Here is a 15,691-nt window from a genome sequence, read left to right on the forward strand (position 1 = left end):
TATTTTCTCCTCATTGCACAAGACTCTAATTTATCTTCTAACATTATTTTCTTCTCATAAGATCCTCTCCACAAATATAATCATTATAACTATGGGATGGCTTCCTAAATGGTATTTTATTTTGGTTTACACTAACCATGATCTACTTTGAATAATAGGTTCCTTGGCATAATTGGGCAAGGACTTCAAAATAGGAATAAACTTTATGTAGACACAATGTGATTGCAAACATAAAATGATAAGCTAATCTCTAATGAGAGTTGAAACATAAACGGCAAGGGATCTTATATCCATCTCTATTTATATTGCACGCTTTTTTAATTCATATTATAATTTTCATTGCATATTCACATCAAAAGTATCAAATATTCCTATAGAAATACTGTTCTTTTCAAATTAAAGATAGTTTATTCATACTTCTAAATGACTATATTTATTGCTTCCTAATCCACTGCTTTAATGGAAATATATCAACAACAATATTGATGACTGTTAAGTAAAATTGGTCGTTATTTAAATACTTTTTTATCTATTTAATATTTTTCATATTGAAGCACATAAACCGAATTGGAATGCCATGATCACAGACTTTTTTATCTATTTAATATTTTTCATATTTAAGCAAATAAACCGAATTGGAATGCCATGATCACAGATGTGACGGCTTGCATATCTTAAAAATATCTGTTTAAAAAGCGCAGAGAGATGTCATTCTGAGGCTACTATCGTACCACTGTGACAAATCCAGCATTGTTACCTCATAATTGATCTCTTGGCAATCTTTCGATAAATATATTTAAAATATCTGAGCTGGTATATATCATAAAGAAGCTCAGCATAGATAATATGGTTCCATATAACCATATAACTGGAAATGGTATCAACAAAATTGAAAAATCCTATCATGTAAAGACTATACAAAAGGTTTTTTACTCCTTCAATGAAGATTATACCCAGAACATATGATGCAATAATTCAACATAGTAAAATTTGTATATTGATAAAAACAGCAGTATGTTACAAGAATCTAATAAAATTTGTAATTTTGTGCGGCCATAAATTGCCAAGTTTGCCTTAGAATCCAGTTTAAGCAATTAAACCAAGGCCACTAAACATATTTTGCAAAACACGAAAAGGAGTAAACTCGGAGTGTAAAGACAAATGGTTTAAAATATTAACATTTGATTAACAAAGATGATAATACAGTATCAGTAACCAATATATACATCGTTTAATAAAAACGAAAGGAAATCAGCCAACAAAAACTCAGTAGCCTAAGTATCCAACACATATTTTGTCCATAACAAGAAGCATTGTCTTATGCCAAAGTCGGCATTGTAAGCACTGTCATCTTTGTCAGCTGCCCAACTGAACATTGTTGACAACTTCAAGGAATTGACATTAATTGAATGTACAATCCTCAATTCCTATTTATTTGCATTGACTGCATTTCAACTAGCACAATGCTAAGTACAAAGACCTCTATTGAGCTGAATTAATCATCTTTTGTATCCTGATGAATTTTCCAATGCAGGATACACTCTGAGAAGCTGTTTATTTATGTGCATCATCATCATCATCATCATCTTCTAGATCACTGAAGGAAACATCTTCCTCATTTCCCAATTGTGGGGTGTTGCTTGTAGGTGCTTCATGTCCATCTGCTTCTTCTTGCAGCCAGTCTTCTACCTCTTGATCTTCATCATCATGCTTCAGGTCTGACTGATTTGAAGACCCTATCATTACATCTTTCTTCTGAAGAGACAAATCCTCGGTTGGAATTGTCTGACTAGATGTTTCCCTCATACTGGACAGTTGGTGATCTCCCTCAACGTTATTAGCAGTTACTGATGTTGTACTTGCAGGTGATACAGACTCGATGGATTCTGCCTTTTCATGGTTGTTTGTAATTGGTAACAATTGCTCATTTTCCAGCTTTTGAGGAACCAGGGGACTTGTTCCTTCTGCAGTATCCAAACCTCTTTCAACATTACTTGATTCAGTCATACTTCTTCTCTGCAACTCCTGTGAAAGCAAGGCTCTGGCCTCCAATATCTGTGAAGCTCAAGATATAAGCATTAGATGGCTCAGTTAATAGTTTTTCATCTAGTGAGGCTATAAAATCTACTTGCCAAACTGCCAAATTTATTTGGGCAGGCATTGGAAACACAAATGAGCATACAGATTAATGCAAAATAAAAATAATTTCTGAACATAAATTGATTTTCTGTTTGAATCAAATTCTTCAGAATCCCGTATCATAGTACTTTCAAGCAAACCTTGCAAGACTAAGCATCTTGCTCCTAAGAAACTAAGCAAACAGGAAAAATTATGGGATTGAAAAATGAAATGCAAACCTGGACAACAAAGTCGGTATAAACTACTCACACCCATGCTTTTGAAAACATTTAATTCCCATAATTTGGGAAATATTGAGGCTCGGAAATTCATATTATGAGTTGGATTTCAAGTAAAGCAGAAAAAAATCAATTTGATTTCCATTCCAGAAGAAACATACAGGCTTCAATCTGGTGTTCAAAATGAATAACATATATGGTCAGATGATTGTCCTTGTTTGTTTTTCTTCACAAAATATAAATACAAATTACACCTTTTCAGAATTTAGCAATTAGAGCAATTTTTCTTTCCCATTTCTATAATTTGCAAATATAATTATATATCATATGATATTAGATCCTATCATCAAATAAATTTTAACAAAAAATCATTATTGTAGAAAAGAAGTTAGGAGACAAAATTCAGCCTTGATTAGTTTAAAATTCATAAGCATGCTAAGGAAATGCAACATAGTTAAACCGACATCCCTACAACGCATTTCCTTAGCTGAACTTTGCTCCTACAGGAATCTGTTACGTTCAAACTTTGCTATAACCTGTAGGAAATATCAGAACATATGCCTCGGAAGATCAAACAGAACCATTGACAAACATATGGGAATGCTTGTGTAAGAGAACTTTGTGGTCAAATGTAAAACAATATTAAATAATAATAAACATAAAAAATACTTACTGGGGGTGTCGAAAGAAGAAGTGCGTCTTCCTGGCTAAGTCGAGGGTGTATGAGAACAAAATATATCATCCAGAATCGATTTTCACTCATATACCCTGGGCAAAGATCAATCCTTAGGGCAGCTAGACTTGGGACGTGACGTTCAACACCCAGGGCATGCTCTTGCTGAACATCAGACATATCAAAATCTGCACGCAGAATATCAGCTTCAGCGGCCACTTACAAATCTTAGTATACAGGCATTGAGGAAAAAGAGGAGGAGGAATCATCCACATCTTAAGGCTTACAAGGTCCTTCTAAATACTGAATTACTTTAGAATGGCAAAAAGAAGAACATATTCTAAATTACGTAACACAAAAGTTTGATACTTCGGCAACATATGTGATTTTCCAAGCCTTTTCTCATGACATGTTAGTAAGGTAAGTAAACAAAATAATTTTCTCATTATCACTTGACAACCAGCAAATTTGACTACATTGGAAACATAAAATGTTTATGTAGCTTGTATTTCCAAACGCTACTTCTATTTCTTTCAGTTTCTATTAACTAATGATAATATATGCTAATTTCATTTAAATCTCATATTCAATTTTACTAAAGAAAAATTAATTTCTAAGTAATAAATGTAGTTTCTTCATTTCAAATTGCAATTCATTTGAAGACATCCAGTTGAAATAAATAATAATAAAATAAGCATTAAGATCTTGTAGACATTAAGTTTCCACAGTCCATATTGTTGCAATTTGAGCTTCTGGATTTAATAAGAAAAAGACATACACAGTCAAATCCAGAAGCTCAAACCACTGCATTAAGCTCTGTTTACTAGTTGGTCAGCATCAGCGCTACTTCTATAACATAGGAAACTTCAATCAACCAACCTTATGCAAAGATCTAAGAGAACTTTATCATCAACGAAGTAGACCATAAGATTAGATAGCAATCACATTCAGAAGATAAGTATGCCAAAAAAAATAATACATCAAAACAGTATGGAATGAGCTTTAAAAAGCAATTGCATCCAAAACATCAATGTGTACAAGAAAACAATTGCGTAAAACGGTAAAAGAACTCAGACATTACCCAGTGTGGTAAAACTTGATTAACCGAATATCAATTGCCTAACAAGATCCAAGGTTTCATGGGTGAGACTGGTTGGTAAGACAGAACAATGGCTGCGAAAAGACCTTGCTCAAACCCCCCCAAGGGAACATTTGGGCCTAGCCCACTCTGATACTTTTGCTCACAATAATACAGGCCAAAAAGCTCTTATGCTACACACATACAGTGAATGAGGCCCCCAACCTAATGTATCCTTAGCCAAAAAAAATGTATAATGAACATCCACCACTAATTGCAATCTAGAGACATGTACCTGGGATAGGGACCACGTAAACATTCTAGAGATGAGTATATGTCTTGGAAGTGTTTCCCTGTGCAGCAGATGTGTGTAGCTTAAAAAAAAGATCCCTGGTACAGAAAATAAATGGAAGGCAAAAAAATTGAAGTAAATGAAATAAACAAACGCCTAAATAGTCAAAGGCCCCATCTAAGCAACTTTCACTCATTCAAGCAAAGAAAATGGTACAAGATTTGGAAATCATGCACAGCATTTCAGCAGGATTTTGAAGGAAAATACAGTAATACTAAAAAGCAATGACATGTTTGGTCCAGCATGCAAAATAAGTCTAAGCATCAAATTCATTTATCAGTACACGCATGCACTAAACCTCATTGAGTATTCATTATCCAGTTTCGTTAAACTACTAGGCAGCATTTCATATCGTGAACTATATCTGTCCAATGTTCAAACTTTAAAATTGGATGAATTGGCAAATATAGAAAATGTACGAGCTAGGGAATTTAATAAAAGACACCATAAGAATCTATAATTAATAAAACAACCAAAGCAATATATCACTAAGATCCAATAGAGGACCTTATTCTAATTTGACATCATTAAAAAAATTCAATCTAAGTTTGTAAAATTATGCAACGGTGCTTTTGAAGATTTGAATTAGAAACAACTGAAGCTTCTAAGCTTTCATTTTTCAAAATCAAACAGCCCGACCAAACAATATAAAGTAGACTGATAAGAGTATAACTATAAAACCATCTTATGTAAATAGGGGAACCTTATGCTTCACCTTAATACCTCTTTCAATTTTTATGCTTTGGCAAAACTTGCAGTAAGTCAAGCCTTTTCAATCCATCTTAACAATCAATCGTTAATCAATGGGGCTGAGTAGAAAAGCCCTGGGTTCTGATCTACAAAAGTTATTCATGTGAAGCGTAGAGCAATATATGGCATCCAATTTGGACTGCTACAAATCTCAATGGACAAGGCCAGGTGCAAGTCCTCTGTGAATTTGAACCCTAGTTAGGATATCTAAGTCAGACAAGGTGTACACTCACCATGGTTAAAAAGGAGACAATTTATCAGAAAACAAAACCTAGTTCATATTTACCAGCACAAAGTTACAATCTATCTGCCCGCTTAACCGACTAAAGGGAGAGCAAGCCCCTTATAGACAGCCAAAGGTTTACCCGACCTGAGGGAAGGTCGACCACTCAAAGTATTAGAAGCCATGTTCAAATTACTCACAAAAGACTTGCAGTATTGTGCTACATATGGCACCCAAAAGCCGAATACCCAAATGGACAAGGCCAGGTGCAAGTCTTCCCTTACTTACAGAATAGATAGACCATGGCTGTGACGTCTAACCCCAGAAGGTCCCACGTTTAACCCCAGAAGGTCCCCAATTATCATATTTAATAAAAAGGGGTCAATTTCAATTAATATATACCAGCACAAAGTACCTGTCGTATAAAACCCAGGGTCAGAACTTGGAAGGCATATTACTATGTAGTATCGAGTGTATCGAGTGGCATGCTGCATACACAATCTGGAGTGCAGATAGCTCTCAATTTGGCATCTAATCCAAAGATATACCCTTGCCGTGTCTTAATATGGGGCAATTTACATTTTTATTTTTTGAAATGGGAAACCAACAAAATGCACCAAACTCTACACAATAAATTCAGATAATTTTTCAGAGATTTCACAAACAACTTACCATCTCCATCTTCTCTGTCCAAGGGAAAATCCAACCAAGTTCCGGGATGCTGCGTCACATCAGCTGCAAAGCCGAGAACTTCTTCCGTCAAACCCACAACCCTATCTTCATCCCCCTCGTTCAATTTCCCCAAATTCGAACTCAGAAAGCTCGACGCAAGCCTAGAAATTTCACTAATACTGGCTGAAAAATTCACAGGCTTAGGAGACCCACTAATTTTATCCTCAGATTCAAATTGAGATTCATCTTGATCCGTTGCGAGGCTTTGTATGACAGAGGAGATACGCGAGAAGCCCGTTTTGAATCTCCCGGGAATATCGGTCTGAAATCGATCAGGGGCATCACTGTCTTCGGGCGACGGGTCGTCAGCGACTTTGACGGAGGGAGGCGGCGCTATGAAGTGGGCAACGCCCCAGAATTGGCGTTTGAGGGTATTTGTAAGCTCTGAAAGATCTTCCTTCACTCCGATGCCAGTAGATGAAGGGTTTTCTTCTTTTGCCTCGCGTGGCTCATCCCCATCGTTGTGGATGTTGGGTGTCTGCTCGTTTTGCTCTTGAAATGGGGCAGCGAGGGATCGAACCAGCCACGACATCTGAAAATGAAATCCCACTTTTTTCTCTTCAGCAATTAGTACTACAGAAAGCGTGATGCGTATTTTTTTCCTTCTTTTCTCGTTGGTTTGCCTCTCGAATATATACAAAGCTTTCTTCGAATCGTATGTATAGCCCAGGTATGGTGGTTATCCTGCTTATTTTATCTCTAGTTTTGACAACGTAGCTAGGGAAGGGTGTATCAGCAATCCATTAATGACAAATTCTCCTAGAAGCAGTTTCAGGATTTATCTTTATAGAACAGAAGAAATAATTTTTATGAGAAGAAATAATTGTTACAGAATTAATTGGAGCTCTGTCTTTTTAGTTCTCCAAAGTCCAATAGAAACTTGTATGCATGGTCTCTCTCTTTAATTGGTAAAAATAGTTTTAAAATATTATTTAATTTTAAATGTATGTGAGTAGTTACACTTAAAAAACATTAGTAACTATACATTCTAGTAAGTTTTTTTAATTGCATGTGCATTATTAGAATGTCCTAGGTTAAATATAAGTTTTTTAATATTAAATATTGTAAAAAAAAAATTAATGGACTGATTTACAAGATGATATGATTAAAAATTCTTAATATTCAATACTTTTTGAGAAATCTTAGGTAGCTCTTTTCTATAGGATCATAGCATTAGATGCTTGAGACAAAGAGGGATAACATTCAATTTCTTGCCATTTTAACAATATGGATCTTGCTATTCTAATTTAGTTGAGCAAGGCTTTTGTTATAGATGAACCTTTACTAAACATAGTTTATAAAGACAAAAATGTTAATATTTATGTAATTTCATTCTATTCATAGATAAAAACAACTTATGTGGTTAGAGTTCAATTGGTGAGAATGATGTGTTTGTAGAGAATTTATTATAATCTAATTTTTGTCAGGTGAACAAGATTTGATTTCTATTGGATTTTGCCAAAATAAATTGCACCATTTGAAATTTACAAACTAAATAAGAAAAAAAAAATTAAGAATTTTTTTCGCAAGCCAGTAATAAAATGAATTACTCTCATTGCAACATACCAACTAAATAGGTAAAACAATAGTATAGAAACAAATATTTCAAACTTAACAATGACAAGCATTGCTACCATCACAACCAACAATCCATATGAATAATAAAATAGTTCAAGATTAAATTTCTAAAATTGTTGATGAAATTGATTCCTAGTCACAAGCTACAAGTTGCATGGGTTAACTATAAATTTTCCAAACCCATCATATTATCCAAATCAAATAGATAAGGAAACAACCTTTACTTGCAAAAAAAAATTTATTATCTTTGTGTTTCTTACGATTGTTTATGTACACTTGAAGAATAATTTTCTAAAATTTTATTCAATTAAATTTAAAGTAAATAAATGAGGACTTTAAACCTTCGAATTGGGACTCTTAATCAAGGACTCAAGTTTAAGACTTTTTGTTAGATTTGACAACAAATGTATAAGTAAAGCTTTTTTTTTTGTCACTATTAAGCAAGGTATCAAATTAGTGTATATGACTCGCCTTATGCAAGAATTTGACAAGAATTTATTTCTCATCTATCGTGTATATCATTTGTATACAATTGTGTTACCTCTATTCAAGAAGTGTGTTGTTTTCTCATTTCTCTTGCAAGTTATTTCTAAGGTGTAAAATCACGCCTCCTCAAGATTCAACGAAGGAATTGTTTCTCTTTTTGCCTTATATATTATTCAACAAGTTATGTAATTGTACACCTTCTAATTAAACACACAATCTTTGATTTTTAACACACATATTTTCATCATAAAATCAATTTTAATTATACTTTTAATTTAACAAATTTCAAATTATAATTTTTTTAGTGATATTCAAAAATTTAATATAAATGAACTTTTTTGTATATTACTAATCATTTAAAAATATTTTTCTCATACAATCATCAACATGAGACCATTACAAACTCTTGCAAGCACAACCATAAGACTAATATTATCTCATTTTGAACAACCAGACTAGAATCAACCTATGAAAAACCAAGAGTCACAACTTAGAATTCCACATTAGATGTCCCTTTCGGATTTGAACTTAGATCTCCACAATTAGAGCTTGTAAAAATGACTAAATTCTTATTTTAAAATGGGATTAAACAAAGAGAACATTAAACTTGTGATGGTGGCAAAGTAAAATCAATATCATAGATTAAAAAGATATATCATAATTAATTTTGAAGATTTGAGTATTTGTGGAAAAGGCTCTTGATTGATTTGGGAGCTTCGTAATATAGATTGCATTTTATTCGCTAAAATTTATGAGGATGAGGAAAGTTAACCAAAGTATTTAGATTAATTTTAGAATATGTAATTAGAATATATGGTTAAAATATTTTTTTATTGATTTTTCAAAAATAATTTTCGCACGTTTTGAATTAAAAAATAAAGAGACATTTAAATATTTTTGGTAGTAATTATTTTGCTTGAAATATATGTGTATTGTATTAAAAATTTATAAAAAAATAATAATCTCAATTTTATAACATAAAGAAATTCATTGTATCTTGTTCTTATGTTGAAATGTGTAATATGTTATGAGTTCTTCTTATAGTGTGTTGATTAATTGATGGTGGCGTTGTTGTGATCAGCAAGATTCAAAACCTCATTGGGTCATTGTGATTGCAGGCTTGTGCCTTCATTGTTGATCCAATGTGCTAGCAGGTTTGAGCCTCAACTTTGTTAATTGGGAATGAGGTCCCTCATTTGTGACCTCATTGGTCCATAGCTCTAGGTCAAAAGCATTTCACATGGTAATGGGAGGCGTGATGTGTCAATGTAATCAATAACGTTAAAAAGTTTACCCAACATTTGCTAAATATGTAATCAGTTATTTATAATCAACTATTTACAAGAAGAAACATCAAGAGGCATCAAATTGATTTTATTAAGTATAATCAATCATAAATATTGTGGAAAGAATACAATTGATATTTGTTTTCATTGAATGCGATCAATCGTTGCTAATGGATTGAGTTTGAGTGATGTCAAAGGAGTTTGCATTGGAATGTTGCATTATAATATTTAATGATGGAAAGAATTTAGTTTCCAAATATAAAACATTGTCTTATATTAAATCATCATAGTGAAAAATGTCATATATTTGTGCTTTCAATTTACAAACATTGAGAAATAAAAGTAAGGTAAACAAAAATGTAATCTTGTTCATTATGATTAAAGACTTTTTATGTGGTCATATCAATTATCTTTGAATTCTTTTCTTGCAAAATTTCCCAAATAAGAGTTCCTAAGTTGTGCGAACTTGAGCATTTATGTTTAGTAATTTTATTGTATCAAGTTTTTTATGTGAACACTAAAAAAATGAGAAGTAACATTGTCAGTGCTAAACATGGAAATACTAGTCATGGCTATATATGGATGGCTAATATCAAACTCGGTATTGTTATTTTGGGGGTTGGATTAAGGAAATTTTGGATTAATTGATTCGACAAACTTGAATCTATATAGGAATTCTTAGCAATAGAATTTTCAATATTGGAAATGAATTATTTTGTTGGAAACGGGCTAAAAATATTAGATGATATTGTAGTACTAGAGTCTTCCAATAATTGAACAAATCGCTAGTTTTCAACTTGGTTTTGTAAAGTGGGTGTGGTAGGATTATTATATTAGTAAATATTATTGAAGTCAAAAACATATTGAACAATAAAGTTGGAGTACTAGTAACATGACCATGAGAATGGAATGCTTAATCCATTAGCAGTTACATCTTGACTAGATACGATAGGATTGTGGAAATTAGTTGTAAATGAGGAAACATTTCAATTTGAGAGTAGTACTAGTCAAGGGTTATTCTTGCAAAAGGCTTTCAATGCTAATATTGGTGTTGTTGGTGGTAGGATGTGTAAGAAGAGAGATAGATACCTATGAATTGCTTAAAGCGCCCCTTAAGCAATCGATGAGTCTTCTCCATACTTTCTATTGATGACTACGTAGAATTGTTCATGACCATTTCACCAAGGTTGTATGTATTGGAATTTAAGTGTCATCAACCTTGTAAATTTGTTAATTATTTGTTCTGCATATGTTATTTGTCCTTTGACTAATGGTGGTGAAAGGTCTCATGCAAAGACAAAGTTATTGTTATCGTTTGGACTTTAATAAAAGCACGAAATAATTAGGCATCTCATTTGGAATCTTCTATTTTTGGGTTATTAGACACATATAAAGAGTTGTAAATTCATATATGATATTTATGACAAATGTCACAGGTTATCATGAATCACTATGAGTGTATTTATGATAGAATACTACTATATTGGTCCAGTTTGGTGAGATACTTTATAACAACTATAAGAGTATTTGTAAGAGGCTAATTTGGGATACATGCATGATTCCAAGGAGGCAGGTGTGGGATTTTTCCTGGTATTTTTGCTTATTATTATATTGTGATACCACAATGGTATTCACTCCCAAGAGTTACTATAAATTAGGGCCTCGAGCTAGTATTTTGTATCAAGGTTTGCTTAGTTGTGTGGGTAATATGGTGCTATTGGATTCTACAAAGTTTTTTAGAGCAGTTAATTACTATTGTAATCTCTCATCAGATTAGTAATATACTTGTGTCTCTTTCTATGATGGATTTTTTTCCCTTAGGGGTTTTTACATGTATATCTAGTGTTAACTATGTTATGGTTCTCTTTTTCTTTATTTGATTCTATAATCACGTTCTTTAAGGGTTAATTTTTGGATTTAGATTTGAAAATAATTTATTTTAAGTTCATATTGCAAGATTTCTTCACCATATTCAACAAAAAATTTAAACTTCTATTGTAAAAAAATTCATGGTTGAACTCATAATTTTATGATCAGAGAAAGCATCTTGCAACATCTTGGTAGGGTTAGTATAATGTGTAATTTGGAGCAAGGTGCCAAAGTAGGGAAGGTAACAATGGGTTGGTTGGAAAGAAACTTGCATGGATCTAAGTTCATATGGAGGAAATTTTTTAATTACCTTGGTTCCTCTCATTGATATAACAACATTATTATAAGTGAGTGTCTCCTTCTAAGTGTAATAGATTGATGCAGAAAATTCATGGATACAACTCAATGGACCAATGGATCCCTTATCACTTGTAACCTATTAACTCCAATGGGCTCATTAATTATTGACCAGGGACATATCTTGGATGATGTTAGCATTATATGTGTAGTTGAGGAGATTCTAGGTTAGTCTATCGACTATGCATAGGAAATCAACTTGAAGCAATAAACATAGTTAAAAGTATAATTGTGTTGGAAGTAAATCTAAGTGTACAATAGTTGTTGTGGGTAACTATTTAATGACATAACAGTTGTTGTGGTTAACTATTTCTACTAAAAATTAACCATGCTACAACTTAAAACAAACAACTTACCTCAACATTTTAATTATTGACAACTAATCATATCAATATAAATCAAAGAAATTAACTTGAAGAAATATTCTACCAATTAATTAACAATCTAACTATCATTAACAATAATCAATGTTTTTTTTCTAGTAAAAGGTGACAAGATCACTGAAATATTATATTGATAATAATCAACCATACTTTGACCCTGTTGCCTACTTTTTTTTCTTTTTTTTTTTTTTTTTTTGGGGGGGGGGCGCGGGTAAAAGGTGACAAGGTCACCAAAATGTTATATTAATAATAGCCAAACATACTTTGTAAATTTTGGTTATTATTAATATAATATTTTGATGACCTTGTCACCTTTTACCAAAAAAATTAATAATCAATGCTTTTTTGAGTGTTGTAACCTTAACTATTGGTACATTTAATCTTTAACTCAGATCTTCATTTTTAATATTCATCATTTATTTTAGATTCGAAAGGAATCCTTGAAATTGATAAGAGTCTTATTGATCAACAAAGATACTAATGGTAGAATCTAATGAATGATTGGAACTCTTGGTGACTATTAACTATTAGCTTGCAACTAGTGACTAACATCAACCCTGACGCAATCAAATATTTATACATTAAATATTGAGAGTTGGATTTATTTTGGACTCTAAACAACTATTCTAGCAAATGTCGATTCTCTCAAGACCATAGGCAAGATATTTATTCTTCCATAAACAACAATAAAGGCCTAATTAAATGGAGTCAAGAGTATCATAGTCCTCTTCAAATTCATACAACATCAAAGAATGATAAAAGCAAAAATAGGGTAACATAATTATGAACCATGTTCTATCATCCCACACATCGAGCTCCTTGTTTTATGACTACATTTATTCTTCATTAACAACATTGGCAAAAGGGGCATTTTAGGGTTGATCCTAGGACGAGTAGAGAGGGAGTACAATGGACTAAACCAAAACCAGGGTGGGTGAAGATAAATTTTGACGAAGCTTTAAAAGGGAACCTTAGACCCTCGAGAGTTGGATGTGTAGCTCGAGACTTGAAAGAAAATATACTTGCAATTGATTTGAAGAATTTGGAGATGGGAACCAATAATGAAGCAAAAATGCAAGTGACTTTGTTGGTGATGGATTTGGCAAAAATACTCAAGACTGATCAGTTGCATCTAGAAGGTGACTCTCATATCAGGATTAATGCTATTGGCAATGGGGGAGCATAGGTTTGGAAATTGGATAAATTTATTTGAATCATCTGGAAGAAATTGGTAGGTTTCAAAAACTTTAAAATTTTGCATGTGTATCGGGAGGGAAATGTGCTAGCAAATTTGTTGTCCAAATTGGCAGTTGATGTGGAAGGATGAAGATGGATGAAGATGTGAGTTGGAGATGTATGTACTTTGCATTTATTCATACCCTTTATGGTGGTTACCATGGAGCAAGGAAGGACGACTAGATGTGAGGTAGCGGATTTTGGTGATTTGCATTTATAGCTCGGATGGTTTGTGCACTTCAGCCTTTATTGTCACCTTTGGTTGTTATTGGAAATGTGCACACATGATTTTTTGATATATATTTGGGGTGGTTTCACATATCGTAGCTAGTGTAAGGTGAAACATTTCTTAGAAAATGGAGGCAAATTTTAATTTGAAGGCTTCAAAGCAGCAGATGGCCTTTTGGGGCAAAATCGCAATTGAGCGACTAAAGATTGTCTTCATGATGAATGACCCCTTCTTCCTATTGTAAGTTCATTAGGTCCTTGGCTATGAATTCATTCTTGCAAATCAAAAATACCACACAAACACAGACATCTCGTCCATGTCATGTGCTTGGGGGCTTCAATGTACAAGTATCCAGGAGTTGAAAAGGATAATGGAGAGGTATGTGCGACTAGAATGGAGGCAGGGTTTGGATGCTCTCCTTGCACTTGCAAAGCCTAGTCAGGGATTTGTGATGGATTTTGGTGATTGGGTGGTTGTCTCAGGCTACCCTCCACACGTGCATCCTTTCATTCTCTGGTGTGCTCTTGAGGATAGGAATGTGAGGAGGCATGAATTTGTGAAAGGATGGTGCATGATATGTGATTATATCATTGATTAAGATCTTTTTCTTTCTTTGGTCTTGCCATAGGAGATGACGGACTTGTCAAAGCTCAAGTTCAAGTTGGCAAACTATTGGAGAGAGGGAAAACATGGGAATTGCAAGGGTCAAGCCTCACGGAGGAGAGAAGTGGCAGGTGGATAGAACTTGAGGAGGAGGAAAAGGCGAGGTGAGGTGGTGGAAGCAAGTGATGGTTGAGGTAGCAATGTGTAGATCTAGTGAATTGGGGGTTTCATTTTGTGCCTGTAATTTTTGTAATGATTCTAATACTGTGAACTTTGATGTGATATCAAATTTTGTACTGATGGTTTTTTTGGAGGTAGCATTTATGGGTGAAAATATGTAAGTTTGACTGAAGTAGAAGCAGAGGGCAGGGTAGGGTTTGTCCATTTTGAGAAATATATATCGATGTTGTTCTAAGAAGATGCAAATTTTTTATTATTAATAAAATTATATAAATTTTACCGACCAAAAAAAAAACATTGGCAAAAGATGAAAAGAACCTTTCTACATTCTCCTATTACTGTTCTACAATCGTTGCCTCTATGATCACTTCTCTTTATAAGAACTACCTATGTGAGTTATAGGAGATGGACATGTTGTGGGTAACCACCCTTTAGGTGCATATTTACAGTCAAACTTTGTTGATGCAAGTTAGTTCCTCAAAAGAATCTTATCACATTAACTATTATTACTGACATTAGAACCCATAACATTCCATAAATATCCACAAAAATACATTCATTCATAAAGATGACATGTATATCATCCATTATACTTACTTACTTAACGTAACAAAGTTCTAGATATTATCTTCAAGGTGTGAGGAATTTTATGGAAAGTGTGAGCTAAAACAAGGAAAATAAGGATATTTTTTAGACTCATCACTCTCCCCAACTAAACATCTTGCTCATTCTCAAGCAAGTTAGGGTCTTCAGTTATATTGTAATGTTGTTAGTTTATAATCCACTTAGTCACTCCCTCACCCTACTTCAGATAGGATCCTTTTTATTCTGACATATTCTCTCACCTATTTCTTTTTAATGTTGCATCCACAACCTTTCTTCTCAATCAATGTGGAATGGGGTGTTAGAGAATGTAAGAATGGAATTTGAGTGGAAGCCAAGTGAACTGATTGTCAAGGGATAACCCGATGTACCTTTGTGCTCTAGAGATTAATTCTATGTATTTATAGATGGAGTGAGGTTCCTTTTTCTTCAACTCATGTCCAAGCTCATTCAACCTACCCTGAGAAAATCCCAATGCTTCCCTACCTAGTCTTAAACCTAAATTCTTGAATCTTTAATAATATTATTTTCTATAATATGTGATTTTACTCGTTACCCCTCAGTTATTAATAAGCCCAATTCATTCTTCCACCACACTATCTAGATCCTTGGCTTCATCTCTAATATTTTTTTGCAATAAATTTGGTGTTTTAAGTGTTTCAAATAAATTGATGTAACCGAGCTAACATTCAACATAATTTATTATCAAATATTGT

General features: G+C 33.2%; 1 protein-coding gene across 1 annotated transcript; it reads right to left on the reverse strand.

Annotated features, from left to right (window-relative positions):
• Positions 1-1,152: 1,152 nt before the first annotated feature.
• Positions 1,153-6,988, reverse strand: LOC131051227 (uncharacterized). The gene is made up of 3 exons (XM_057985636.2): positions 6,106-6,988; positions 3,031-3,218; positions 1,153-2,055 (listed from the first exon to the last, which is right to left on the reverse strand). Exons 1-3 carry the CDS (start codon positions 6,695-6,697, stop codon positions 1,555-1,557), a joined length of 1,281 nt encoding a protein of 426 aa, XP_057841619.2. The 5' UTR covers positions 6,698-6,988; the 3' UTR covers positions 1,153-1,554.
• Between the last annotated feature and the right edge of the window lie 8,703 nt (positions 6,989-15,691).

This window comes from Cryptomeria japonica, chromosome 6 (genome assembly GCF_030272615.1).
Source record: "Cryptomeria japonica chromosome 6, Sugi_1.0, whole genome shotgun sequence".
NCBI lineage: Eukaryota > Viridiplantae > Streptophyta > Pinopsida > Cupressales > Cupressaceae > Cryptomeria > Cryptomeria japonica.

What these genes read in the sequence shown, in the direction of transcription:
- LOC131051227 (XM_057985636.2), bottom strand. Translation starts at nt 6,697, where the DNA reads ATGTCGTGGCTGGTTCGATCCCTCGCTGCCCCATTTCAAGAGCAAAAC. An exon ending in GGACAGAGAAGATGGAGATG is followed by an intron (nt 3,219 to 6,105) that starts GTAAGTTGTTTG and finishes TTCTGCGTGCAG; the next exon opens with ATTTTGATATGTCTGATGTT. An exon ending in TTCTTCTTTCGACACCCCCA is followed by an intron (nt 2,056 to 3,030) that starts GTAAGTATTTTT and finishes TGAGCTTCACAG; the next exon opens with ATATTGGAGGCCAGAGCCTT.